Raw genomic sequence first — 14,405 nt, forward strand, 5'->3', positions numbered from 1 at the left:
TCTGTATTGGTCTGCTCAGTCATATGATTAGGCACAGTAGAAGAAACCATTTCCAGTAGAAATTGTCATTAGGACCTCCAGAATCCAGAGAACACAACAAAACCATGGATCATAGATAATTTCATAGGTTATCAGGGAGCTGATTAGTGTAAAAGAAGATGGGGTGTTACAAGCTTTCCTTTGAGGTATTGCTATTCACAAAGACATTCAGAAGGGAAGTCTGCAGCTCTATATCATCTACTTGGCTGAAACTGGAGATACCCAACCTTCCCTGGAGGTTCTGCAACAATTTAGTTTATGGAAAGTCTACTTAGGAAAGTCGTCAGACTTACTAAAATTTTTGTTTACATTAAAGAGCTCTGCTCTATATAAAGACCTTCACATTTTTCATTATGAAGTTCCTTACTAACATACGAAAAGCGCATTTTTCACAGACTCCTCCTACTCTGTATTGTATTTCCCTGCCATAAGCTGTCATCGTGTGACTCATTGCCAGGGTCTCTATCCACAGCCTCTGCACTAGCCAAATTGTTACAGGCTGCGATAATAATTGAACCTTAAGCACTTTCACCTAGAGCAAAATGAAGAACTTGAACAGACCTCTAGGCAAATTACTTTCATATATGTGAAACTGGTGCCAAAATATCAGAGTAGCCCCTAAAATTAATGGGTACAGTAAGGACTACACAAGGACATTATTTAGAAATATTTGCATGTAGTACTTTCATGCAATCACTTCAAAAACAGAAAACAAAAGGGAATTATTTTTTAATCCTATGCAAATATTGTATAAGAGAATAGGCCAGTGAGAATAGAAATTAATGCACACGTATCACTGGGCAGCTACATAAACCCTCCACAAAGAAAATAAGTCACCCTTTAACACAGTTTTCACATGTATATTGGAGATGGTACAATTTTCAAACAAACACCTTGCAATTGCACTTTGATAGAACTTTCCTGATCCCTCAGTTGGTTTTTTTTTTTCATCAGCATGTGAAACATTTCCTTTATAATTCTGCTAATGCTCTATCAAAGTCCATATTTGACAATACACTGGATATCGTAATAGGTTTTCCCTTTGACAATGGTCATCCAGGAAAAGTAAACTGAAATAAAGGGAAATCAGAAGTAAAGTGATTGTGTTAATTTCTAGGCAATGTTGAAATTGCAATACTTTGGGGATTAACTCTTTATTATGTCCTTCTCCATCAATTCTAAGATCTTTATGATATAATTGCACATTAAATGCATTAAGAGTTAATAAAAATACTGTTTTCACAATCACCCCAATTATTTAAATACATAAAAATCAACATGGTACCTACATCTTATTGAAAATTCAGTAAAGGAAAGGAATCTATATTTTACCACATAATATTAGCCAGGAAAGAAGACAGATGAAAAGGTGACTTTCACAGAAGTATTGCAGCACAATCTATAGGAGCTATGGCATAAAAAATACCTTAAAATAAATCACTTCCAATATAGACTTCCACTCTAGAGGATTTGGAGACATTTCATGAAAAACATAAAGGGGATTTTTCAACCTGTAAGCTTCACAAACTCAATCCATGTGTTTTTTGAATATTACTTCGTGCACAAGGGGGAGCTCCTGCAACTCTATATCACAATAAAACCCTGAAGACAATATAGGGAACATAAAGGAAATACAGCATGAAATATTTCAGAGAAGAATACATATTCTTCACCCAATAGCAAGAATTACTGTATGAATTTGCACAACTTAATCTGCTTTTGTCTTCTGTGTTCAGCATGGATGCCTCAGTACAAAGGAGGTGAAAAGCACTTTCTCCCTTAAAGAATGTATGCTCTCAATGAAGAAGGAGCAAACTTATGTATGTTTTAAACAGTCACTGAGGTGAAGCTATACAAAAAGAAAGGTAGCATGGTTTTTGAGGTAAGGCATTGCTTTAATGTAGTGTGTCACAGCAAAATAGTATGTAAGCAGGTAATCAAAGTCTGTACCATAACAAACACAGATAAGAGGACTTCATTAACACTGCTCAGTCAGCCCCTCTTTTTGAAATACTCTGCTTTTGAGCACTTAATTTTTTAACCTTCCTTTCAAGCAGAATTTTGTATGGCATCTTTATGGGTTCTTTCAGCAAACTGCATTATGAAGATTCCATTATGGAAAAGAATATAAAACTTCATCTTCAATCATTAGCAATTTTTTACTATCTACTACTTGAATAAATAACTTACAAATCATAATTTTCTCTTCTTTCTGTATAATTCTTTCTTTCTTCTGTATAATTTATATGCTTTCAGGCATCCACAATTTGCAAAGGAATTTAAGACATTTGCTGATAGCAAAAAATAGCATTCAGCACCGCAGTCCACAAGAGAGCGGAGACTCATGCTCTCAATGGGGCTGTGTCCTCTGTTCTTACCCATATTAATTCCTTGGTCTCCACAACTCATTCCTCCAGCACCCTCTTCTTTCAAACTATCTTATATCTCCAGAGCAGATGGGCTATTTCTTGTTCCTACTTGGGTATCAGTAAAGGGTCTAAAAGAACAGGGGAGACAACTCTGGCTTTCAATCAGTGTCTGACTTTGTAACAGTCAAAATATTGCTCTAGCAACTAAAAGAAGCCCTTGAGAGAAACCCCACAAGGTTAAGCCCTGAGACAGGAAAGCCCAAGCAACCCAGAAGCAAACACAAGTGTGGGAATTCTGCACATAAAATGCCCACAGCCTGAGTGCACAAGTTTGCAGTGAGACTGCACCAAGCCTCTGGTGAGCCAGTTTCAACTGACATTTTTCAATGTTTAACGATACGGTTATTTTCTAGGGGCTCACAAATGGTACTCCTTACTGCACCAACAAGCCCCAAAAGTCAAGCTTCTAGTCCAAAGGACAGGATTCCCAGTGGATAACTGGAAAAAACTATTTAGTATGTGTTATGTATTTTCCTCCAGCTCAATGTCAGACAGGTTTGATCCATTTCAATTTAAAAATCAGCCAGGAGCATACTCTCAGCATGGTGAATTCAGCATTAACAGTGAAAAAGTGGCCAAATTGTAAGAAGAGAGTCCTGTAGTGGGATGTATCATGCAACCCTGCTGCCAGCTCTGCTGGTAATATATGGAACCAGGATCACTAACTATTCTGTCTGCATGCTGGAACCCGGCCTCCCCTGCGTTCTAAGTACTCTTCTGTATCTTTTCCAAAAACGTATTTGAAATTATTATTGATTTTGTAATTTTGTCTTTAGGGTTACATTCATCTCACATATGCAACTCTACCCCATGGGAATTTTCAAAAACTAGAGTGAGAGAGCCCAGTGTACAGATATTGGTCTGTCCCATTTAAAAAGACTGACGCTCTGACATTTTCCCTTATGTAAGACAGCATAAAATTTACTTTGTTTCCATCCCCCAAATATAACTGGGGACAGTAATATACTCCCTCTCAGTATTTTATGCTCAATTTAACTGCTATATTGCATTAAATGATGTGCAATAATGTAACCCCAAATGCAAATAAATTCACATTTGGTAAAAAGAATCTCTTTGTTGCTTTCTCCTAATAGAATTTTTTTTTGTAGATTTTAATGAACTAGAAAAACCAAACATCTCCATATGGTGAGAAAATTCCAAAGCATGTATTAAAAGAAAAATCTTATGTTACTCATCAAAAACTAATAGATGTGACAGGAGAAAAAAAATTAAGCTATGAAGATGAAACTCAAATAATTAGCAATTATGGAAAAACATCTATTAGAGTACTTGTAAAAGACTCACCACAGGCTAAAAAAGAAAAACATGTATTTCATATTTCCAGAGTGGAATACATTAAATTTCATCTGAAGCAAATTATTTACAGTTATAAACTTCCCTGGAAAATGAAAACAACACATACACACTTTGAAATAAATGCATAATGATCAGAAATACTGAAGATGTGATCTCTTTCTGTTTGAGAGTGTAATGTCTTCTTACCATATGAAAGATTTTGAGGAACTTTCTCTGGATGTCAGAAGGTTCCTCACTCAGTCTTTTTCTGGACACTACACAGTAGTCTGCAGGCCTCTCTGAGTTGCATTTGCTGCCTGCCTCACAGGTATCATTCTGGCCATCTAAAGCAGTCTAAAGATGTCCTGAAAACATTTCTCTTTCCCTGGATTAATGCCTTTCCCTGATGCACTAGCCATTTTGGGAGTCATGCATCATCCTAAAAATAAGCAAAATAAGTAACATCTAGAAATACACCACTGTTTTCTGGTATCTTGATTTTTTGTTTTGAAAAGCTGGCAACACAGGGAATTTGGCCCTGGAATTCCAGTAACTCCCTGATGGTTCACCAGACTGCAGGGCATGAAGGGCGACAGACATTTTGTGTAAGCACTGTAACAGTTGCACAGTTTAACACTGCAGGAATGAGGTTTGCATGCAGTAAACAAAATCCTCGTGTATTTACCTCTGCTGCATTTACCTTTCACCGAGCATAATTAAAGAGGGCTGTGGTCATACGGAGAAAACAAAGAACTAGAATTCATGGACCATTTCTATGCTGTGTAGCTTCTTCTGCCACATTTTCTATGGGACTGTCTGAGCACCTCCAGGATGAAACAAGGTGACAAGTATTTGTCACGTATTTACTCACTCTGCTTCTCTCCAGAGAAATGTGTACAGTGTGGGAGGGAGAAGGATGTCTGTTTTATACATGGCTTGGAAAGGAAGATAATATGGTTTGCAAAGGACTTTGTTCTTGTAAAAGTCACTGAGCAGTTTGATCCTGCCATAGTCAAGTTCTGTCTCCTACTCAAGAAATTACTTTGTGCAGAAAGAGTCCTGTTGTGCTAGAAAAGCCCAGCTATTGGCAAAGCTATTAATCATTACATTTTGCTCAGTTTCTAAAATACTCTGTACCTGAGAGTGTTTACTACCTTTAGCTGAGCATCACTTCCCATCCCATTACTGGGGGGATATTATCTTCTAGGGGAGACAGATGTTTTTACCTTTTTACCTTTACCTGTTACTTCTATCTGCTTCAGAAAACACAAAAACATCTTTTAGTTTGAATTCTGCACCTGGTGCTTTCCTTGAGAAATCCAGCAAGACCCCTGACCTGACTTAACTCCAAGTGTACCACTGAAATGCCAATAACCTAAAGAAGCACTTAGACATAATTCATAACTGTTACATAAAATTCTTACAGAATCCAAGGTGGTAAGTATCTAAGAACAATTGCTCAGTGCATGGAAAAATATTTATGTTCCTACAGGATAAGGTTGTGTCCAGAAGTAGTATAGCTAGTGAATAAGGCTCTAGTAAAAGGAACTGCATACTGTTACATGTATACATTAAATAAAAGCTAAATGTGACAATTAAAAAAGGTCAGTACTCTTGAGGAAGCAAGACAGACAGACAGGGAGAGGTGGAAGTAGTTATTTTTGCATTAAGGAAACACACTAAAATATTTCTTGTCTTCATCTGCTGTCAAGAGATGCTTTTTGTTGCACAAAAAAAAAAACACCTTTAACCTTTTCAAGATATCACACAAATGCATCCAATTAAACTCCCATGTTTAGAAAGAAGGCATCCAAGCATCTGTTTATTACTGTAACTTTTTTACTCCTGCCATACAGAAATTCTAGAAGTTATCAATCTTTACAGCAATGCCTGACACTATTTCTTCCCACTATTATGCTATATATATACTCTATCCCACTATTGAAACTGGCACAGAAATATTCATGAGTTCTTTCATGTGGGTCCTCATCTGGAGAGGCTGAAGGCACAGAACTATTTTACAAAGGAGAGCTAGGATGTGAAGCTGCTCTCTGAACATAGGAGAAAATTCACCCTGAGCAAAGGGCCAGAACAATGCCTGTGCATCAGTTCAGACTCAGGTAAGTCTTAAAATGGAATTTAATAATGAATTTTATGATCCACTGGTCTTGTCATAGTGCTGCTTTTCTTCCTTATCCTCAGGACTTTTCCAACAAAGATCAAGAAACCAGACTCAACACAAACTATGGTAGCAGTACACTTTGTAATAATTCTGAACCAGCTGCTTTCTTCAGTTAAATGATACAATATCTAAGTTATTCTTATAATTTGTATACTGTACTCAAATGTATCAACCACATGCTTGCATTTGCACTCAGTTATTTTCAATTGAAAGCTGAATACTTTTACATTTTTCATAACCAAATTCCTCCCCCTCCAGCAAAAAAAAAAAAAAAAAAAAAAAGTGCAAAACTGTGTGTGATTTACCTTATTACAATTTTTAGAAACTTGGCAAAGAGCACTGTTTGACATACTGTCTTTATCTGGCATTCCTAAAAAAAGAATACAGAAAATAAATAGATTCTGTACATCCTTTGAGTGACAGTGAAAATATTTGTTAGTAGAACAGCGAATTTGAGGGTTCAATACTTTGATAACATACACATTAATCTGCAATTTTTAACGAGCAAAACATTTATTCAGAAAAGTTTCCTCTAGTGAACATATAAAAGACAAAAAGCTAACTTGGGTGAATATTTTAAACAGCTTGTTAAGCACAGTTCTTTTTCAAAATTTAATATCTGAAGCCTGTATACAGGAGTTATTTATATTTTTTCATTTAACATTATCTCAGTGTCTCAGTACTTGGCAGTCAAATGTGACAATGAGTTTGCACTAATTGCACTAATCAGCATTGCTATACTATTCTACACTATTATCCTGCAAAGAAAACATATTGAGCATCTACCATAGGAGACAAAATTTACAGATGCAATTGCTAGCCATCAGACATAGTCCTGCCTGGCATCAAGAGAATCCCTGGCAAATAAATATAAGTGCTTTGATTTACATAAGGCTGTCCTTGGATTCATGTCTACAGCACTATCCCACAGCTTGACAGGCTCTCATGAGGCAGAGACATAGCCAAAATTATTTAGCTATGTAACAAAGATTAGAGAACAGCATGTTTACTGCAAGCTCAAGCACTAACCTAGATTCTCCAGCAAGTTGTACAGTCCATCCTAATTTAAAAAATTGAGACAGTTTGTTATACTTGTTTTACTAGCAGGACTCATGGCCATGTTCCATGGTTCATGTAACACAAGCAGTAAAATGCTACACGACATCATCCAGTATGTTTTAATCAACAGGCCTGGGTCACAGCGCAGATTTTGGTGCAGCTCTGTGTACACTTGTATACAGCTGGGAAGGTACTTGGGCAAGTTCCAAAGCGTCTTCTACTACATGCAGTATTAATGCAGTTGTAATACCAAACTGAATTAAATTTTTAAAGTTCAATACCCAAACATGGAAAATCTCCATCTTCCCCTTTCTTTCCTTTTCTCATTTGTTTACTCACCACCTCATATCTAATCTCTCATACTTACTGTCATTGTTGGAGCCAGTTTCCATAACACCATAAGGAGGAGTGAGAAGTCCAGACATATACTGTCGATATTTCTGAAAGACAGTGATAGCACATTCAGTCAGGTACAGATGTATAAAGCCATTCAAGGAAGTATGTGCTATTTATTCTTGTGTCTCCTGCCTTGTGCTTCTCACACACACATGAGATATGAGACAATCAAACATGTCTTTACTCTTAACACTACAAGGTCTGCTTTCTTGACTGGAGTACACACTGCTGTTATTTCAAAGTTGTGCTAAACCAGTTCCCTCTTTCATCTTCCCCAAAGCATTACTTTAAGGTTTCTAACAGATCAATGTTTTACTTAGCTGTGTGATTTCCCACGAAGATTGTTTTAAAGCTCATTTGAAATTATACTACTTATCTGAATCCAAGCTAGAAAGCTACTTTACTATAGGAATGGAGACGAGTTAAGGATTCATAAAAATCATGTACAACAACAGTTTTAGTGTCAGATTTGAAATATACAGGGTGTAGAGTGAAAACTCTAAACATTTAAACCCAAGACACTAAGTTTGGTATTCAGAAACTACAAGGCTATGAAACACACAGACCTCACACCTCATATTATGTATATCCTCATAAAAAAAAAACTGTATTAGCAGATGAAACTTTGTAACTGTAAAAATAACATCCCTTATACAACTATAAGCTATGTAATTGTAACTGATGTCAGCAACTGGTATTTTTCTTCAGTGAATGCTGATGACTTGATCAGTACGATTCAAAGCTCTGTCTAAGGCTTAAGAAACTCACAGAAGCTACAAAAACAACACCAAAGGAAAAAAAATGTCCTTTTATCAAATACAAATAATTCAATTAATAAGAAACACATTTTTATTTTAAATCACACTATGTTACTTTCATGATTAAGGATGAACAATTATAATTCCCTTTTGGAACTGTCAGAAAACATGCTTGTGCAATAGGGATTCTGATGTTCAGCATAAATAAAATTTCTCATATAGTCCTTTGGGTGTGCAGTGAGCTCAACGTGAACAATCAATCAGCTGAAATCTATGCAGGTTTCAACTAAGCACACATAATAATTGAGGCAGTGCAATTTTAGTGCAATAGTGCAATTTTAATTTTAAAGTTTTATCCTTTGCTCTATGGAGTTGTTTGGATGTATTCACTTTTAAAATGTTGCCTCTTGAATTTTAACAATGCTTGAATTATCCTTCATACATTTATTTTTCTTGGAAATGGAAATATCATCAATTCTAGCACTAAACACTGAATGTCTTGCATTCTAAATAATAACAAAAGCTACAAAGATTACATTAATCTTAATAATCCAATCCTATTTTTAGACAAGCTATTACATCCTAAAGCTTAGTAACATATTATTTAAATCTCACCCATAATCCAGCTGAATACTCATAAAAGCAAATCTACACTATATCCCTGGTCAGTCACACAAAACAAATGCTATTTCATTTGAGGATAAAGCTCTCCTATTTTCTTTATCAAACCACTCAGTTCCCATATTCTGCATCCAGTCCATTGCCTGAACTCCATGAGAGGAATAACATAAAAAATAATTATTTTCTCAGTTCAACTAGTAAATCACACATATAAACCAAGGGAAAAAGTAATTTCTGTTGGTGAAATGAAAACAAAACAAAACAAAACAAAACCAAAAGTGTGTCCCAAGGGTTTGAAATAACATTTTGTTCAAATAGTAGATAAATGCTTTGTTCCACCTTCTACTGAGTTTGGTCTTGAAATGTAATTTTTAGATGGAAAATTGGAATGTTTCATTTGGGACAAGATAAAAACAAATTGTATAGGATGTTCTCTTCTTCTTCATCGTCATTTAACTGATATTCATTTCTTTGTTCTGTTTTTCCCAAAACAGCATTTTCCCAGAAATACATTACTAGTCCATATTTAAGCCACTTTTATAAGGAACTTAAACTGTGGGAAGAGAGTAATTTTTTCTTTTATTTCCTATACCATGTCTACAGCCATCATACACGGCATGGTATTTTTTTTTCTGATTAATTCTCTAATATTTTTCCAGATTATTCTTCTCATGAGACAAAACTCAGAACACAGCATACAATTTCCAAAAGATATGAGGGCACATCTTCAAAAAAAAGCCTACAGGTAGAGTAAGCCAGAATTAGATACATAACTTTAGAGGCGGTATCTAATCCCATTCAGGCACAACTCATGCTCAGGACACCAAAGTTCACCAGGAAAAAAAAGCAGACTTGTGATCCATAACGTAGGATTTTGGTATCACTCCCAAGGATGTCCACTCTGTCACCTTCTGTCACCTCCTGCCCTGGGATCAGTCCACTTATGAGTCTGATACAGCCAACCCTGTGAGCAGTGCTGCCTGTGAAGGAGTTCAAGCAGCATTACCAGAAGAGGAAAAAATTCAAGGCATGCCCTCAGAAAGCTCAGTTGTTCATACTCCTCCAGGGCACCTCCGCATGAACGAACTTTCTTCTAAATCTGGGTATCTCTGGAGGGAGGGCTGATACAACAGCCTACACATGGTCTCTCATGAGGACATCTCAGTGGGTGTGGGCTGACATACAAGGTATAATTTATGCCTAAACTTGTGTCACCTCATCAGCCAAATTAAATGTCAAGGGAAACTTATTTTAAGGAGTCAGGGAAACACTGTTTGCTGGGAAACCTAAGCATACAAAGACAGACCTAAGTAATTGCATAAAGATTTGCCAGTATCAGATGGAATAATAAAGTTCCAGGCATGAGATCACTGAAAGCTGAGATAATGAGACCTATCTTGTTACCGTACTGTCTGTAAATGAAAATAAAATTCAGTAAGTTAAATTATATTCATAGGTGGCATTTAAAATCATCCTGAAGATTAACAGACTAGATATTTACAAAAGGCTTTTGAAAATATATTCCACAGGTAGTATGAAGTCTGGAAAGGTTTTCCTTATGATAGACAGCAACAATTATCAAATCATCATATGCTTGTTTATTATCAGAAGTCTTCAAGTTTTGTAAATCCAACATGACAGCAGTTTTTAAAGCTACATTCAATGACCTATTCACTCTGTCTTCAAATTTCTACCAATTTATAAACTCTATCATGCAACAGCTTAAATAACAGACAATTGCTACATCTAATCTGACAGCATGAGTAATAAAGACAGTATTTTTTTTCCAGTTGCTGACTGCCTCATACCCATGCAGTGGGGAAAATTAACACGTTTTGACCTTTTCAGCCACTGCTATGGCCTAAAGCAAAGAAGACTGCTGACAAGAAACAGTTGGGGAGAAGAGAAAAGGAAGAAACAGAATTACACACTTGCCCTACTGGGAAGGTACTGTGAGGGAATGGTTTCTAAGGCCACTCGCTGTCAGGTTTCTCAGTGTGTTTCTTTGCATGCTCAAATTAAGGCTTTATTTGTAGTTAGCTGCAGTTTGTCTCATAGGCTTTCATGAGTACAATAGGTTTTCTTCAACTCTGTGAAAATAATTAGGTATATTTTTATATGCTAATGTTTAGAAAGGCAATTACTATAATTCTGATGCAAGCTACCTCTAAATTCCTGAGATACGCTTCTAGCATTCACAAGATATATAAAATATGTCTTTGGTCTTTGTGGTTAGTCCCTTCTCTTCTGCTGCTAATAGTGAAGAGCTAATACCTGTTTATAAACATTCCAGAATAAGCCAGGTACATGTAAAGAATATAGATGAGGTACATGTTCACTGTGTTCCAAAACCCCAGGTACTCTTAACAGGAAAGACACAGGACTAATGAGGGGAAGACCTCCTGGGTATAAAGATTTGAACAGAGGTTCTACACCAAATACTCCCCCAAGGGCAGCAGTTCTGCAGTTGGCCAATAAGGGCTGTGCAGTAAGGACCCAGGCAGTGATGGTTTGTAGCACTAGGAACTCAGGCTTCTGATGCTTCCCTGTGCCATGGTGCATCTATAGACCCTAGGAATCTGTGGCCAAATACTAGGAATTAAGTGTCTTGTAACACTGGGGACAGTTTTGTAGACCTCAAAATATGCTTGGTTCAATACATAATCTTTCTTTTTCCTTCTCTTTCTCCCCTGTTCACAATCTCAATCACAGTGTCATTTTTTACCATTTCTACTGCCTCTTTTTCGGCCTATCCCTTACTAACAGAGAAGGCGACAAAGCAAAACCTGCCTAACTTGCAAATTTGGGAGTAACAAAATAATTAATTTCAGATATGGAAGTCCTAAGCTAAACATCAAGGTGACCTTTCCACACATTTTTTCAAAACATTGTGTAATTATTTCATCAGCTGCTCTTATTGTGACTATTGCCTGAGTTCTGCAATACTACTGAACTAGCTGTCAATACTTCTGCAGTGGTTTCTCTTGGGGAATATATGCTGTAGCTTGACAATGTGAGCCAGCTTCTCTGCTTTCTTTTGACAATAAATAATTGATCACTGATGCTCTCAGTACAATTCTGTTCTTCCTCTAAGTTGGCAGTGAACCACGTCCCTCACGAGCATTACTCACAAGGGCGCACCACTCCCATGGTGCACTGTTTCTCCTCTTTTCTCCAGAACAACAACGAGAGAAGCCTCTGAAAGAAAGAGCTCATGAAGATTTTTGGACCTTCTTTTCACTCATCAAATCAAATGGAGAGTGCTGTCTCAAAATTCAGACTTTTGTCTTTAGATTTCATACTCTGGTCAATCTCAGATCATCTACCTGCTATCTTTTTGTTTATGTTAGCTTAATGTTCTTACAGATTTTCACAAAAAAAAAAAAAAAAAAAAAAAAAACACCAGACTGATTATCACACTGATAGTTGTTTTTCATCCCAGTCTTGTTACAAAGGGGAAAACAAACAGCACCCTTGCTTTTGCCCAATAGTATGTGCTGAGACCCCAGCAGACTTCGCCTAATTCTGACTTCAGATACTGTCTTAGTATGTTTACAAATTACCAAGTGTATTTCTTCTAAACAAGCTCAATCAGAATTTCCATACATTTCAGGTCAATGTCACTTAACTGGTTATCACAAAAAGGACCTAACCCATGGCTGTTTAATACTAGATAAAAAATCATTGTTTGAAGCTGGTGCTTCACTAGAACAAGTATCCTGACTACAGCTAAATGTCTGCCTTTGTCATTAACAGAATATAAACGTTTGCTGTCATCAACAGCACAGGTAAGAGAACAGAACTGAGGTATTTCTGAAGGAAAGTATAAAGACATATTAGGAAAATAAAATGCTACAATAGCAAAAATGCAATTTATTTTGTGGAAAAATAGAAAATAAGCCATGTGAAGATCTCACCACAACTCACTGAACAGAAACAGATTGTTTTGTATATGTCAGTCTTAACAACTCATTAAAATGTGATAGACAAGGTCTGAAATAGCAGAAGTGAAGCACTATTAAGTCATGTTCAGATAAAATAAATACAGGAAATGTCTGTGCCAAAACTGCTGAATCCTGATCTCAGAATAAGTACAGTTTATGTAACAGCAGATGAATCTGCATCTTTTCCATTTACTTATCTATTTGCCATCTTCACAATGTTTCTGCACAGCTCTAATCAACTACGCTCTATTTTACTCCATCTCTTTATTTTGGAGACGTCTATTTTCCTGTTGCGTTCCCACCTAAATCAACTTATCATGCTTGAAAAGCTCTGTGTGCAGAATTTTCTTTACCACAGAATCCTCTTGATATTTTGTCAAGAAGAAAAATACACCGAACTCTCTGAAATCATGCCAAATAGCAGACTTGGTTACCAGATAGAAAGCCAAAGATAAGACTGCACCACAAAAAATCTCATGCAAGGAAATTAGAGCATGAGCACTGATTAAGCAAATTACACAGCCTATTCTGCTCCATCTAATTTAAATACAGAAATGCCATCATACAGCTCTCTAATTCTGTCTCCTAGAGAAATCCACTCAGGAAATGCACTTGGGTGGCGACAGGACTTGGCTGGGAGGGGTGGGAAAGACTGCATACACTCAGAAGAGGACAAAAAAAAAATTAAAAACAATGAGTCCACCTATTTATGTGTTTTATTTTACTTCAATTGTGTAAACATAGAGTAGATAATGTATTTACAGGAAAAAATACTTAACTGCCTTTAACATCAAGTTCAAGTTTTTGAAAGTGGCTGAAAAAGAGCTTTATACATATCCATATTTAGTTTTTTACTGTGATATCTTTAAAATCAAATGATGATGTCACTGACAGTGTTTCAAACTCAATATAAGATCATAAAATAAAGATGCACTCTCCTTTCTTCTTCTTCCATTATCACAGGTAGGAGAGAAGCATCAAATCACACCTAAGCTGGAATTTGCTGAACACCACAGTGACAGAACAGAACCCTCATTCCTCTTCAAAATGTTCTGCAACACTACAAATTGTAAACCTGCATCTTTATTAGCAAAGTCAGCAGATACATCTCAAAAACAAAGAGCAGAACATCTAATAAAAATGTGTTGTTTTAACATATTTTTTCTTACCACACAGCCAACCTTTAAACTTACATTAACAGCACTCAAATGAAGCCAAGTCTAGAATCATCTCTTGGGTCACGCACAAGAAGAAGAACAATTTCCTAAAGTTCCAGGTACAAAATACTTCCTTTTACCTTCAGACAGTCACACCTCTTATTTTCACATACACTATTATAATGAGTAGAGAAACAAAGATGTGTTCTTTCAGATGATCTCAGTTTGCAAGACAGGTAACAGGAGACTCACAAATACAGGATGATGCTGGCTTTGTTCAGTTCCTCACCTGGGCAGCTATAGCCTCCTGCAGTTTTTCTTCTATATTGCGTGCACCCCTGACTGATTTTCAGTATTTTTCTGGAGCAGAGCTTCAGCTGAGACAAAAGGTCATACAAGAGAGATATGTGGAAAGCACTCTGACAGAACGGTAAATTCTATAATTGTGGCAACATAAGCATCTTGTTTCTGATCACGTATCTTAGCCTCCAAAGCAAGCAAACAGCAAGAAGTTGGAAGTCAGC

The 14,405-nt window shown here is 36.5% G+C and overlaps 1 protein-coding gene across 2 annotated transcripts in view; it reads right to left on the reverse strand.

The window, feature by feature from the left end:
- Positions 1–14,405, reverse strand: part of RAPGEF4 (Rap guanine nucleotide exchange factor 4) — a 147,960-nt gene that overhangs the window by 70,252 nt on the left and 63,303 nt on the right. For both annotated transcript variants that reach the window (XM_053981812.1, XM_053981813.1), the window contains exons 5-6: positions 7,373–7,445; positions 6,252–6,316 (exon numbers count right to left, since the gene is read on the reverse strand). In XM_053981812.1, the coding sequence (XP_053837787.1) occupies positions 6,252–6,316; positions 7,373–7,445 (138 nt within the window). The remainder of the gene's footprint in view (positions 1–6,251; positions 6,317–7,372; positions 7,446–14,405) is intronic.

Source organism: Vidua macroura, chromosome 7, assembly GCF_024509145.1.
Source record: "Vidua macroura isolate BioBank_ID:100142 chromosome 7, ASM2450914v1, whole genome shotgun sequence".
In the NCBI taxonomy this organism is placed as follows: Eukaryota; Metazoa; Chordata; class Aves; order Passeriformes; family Viduidae; genus Vidua; species Vidua macroura.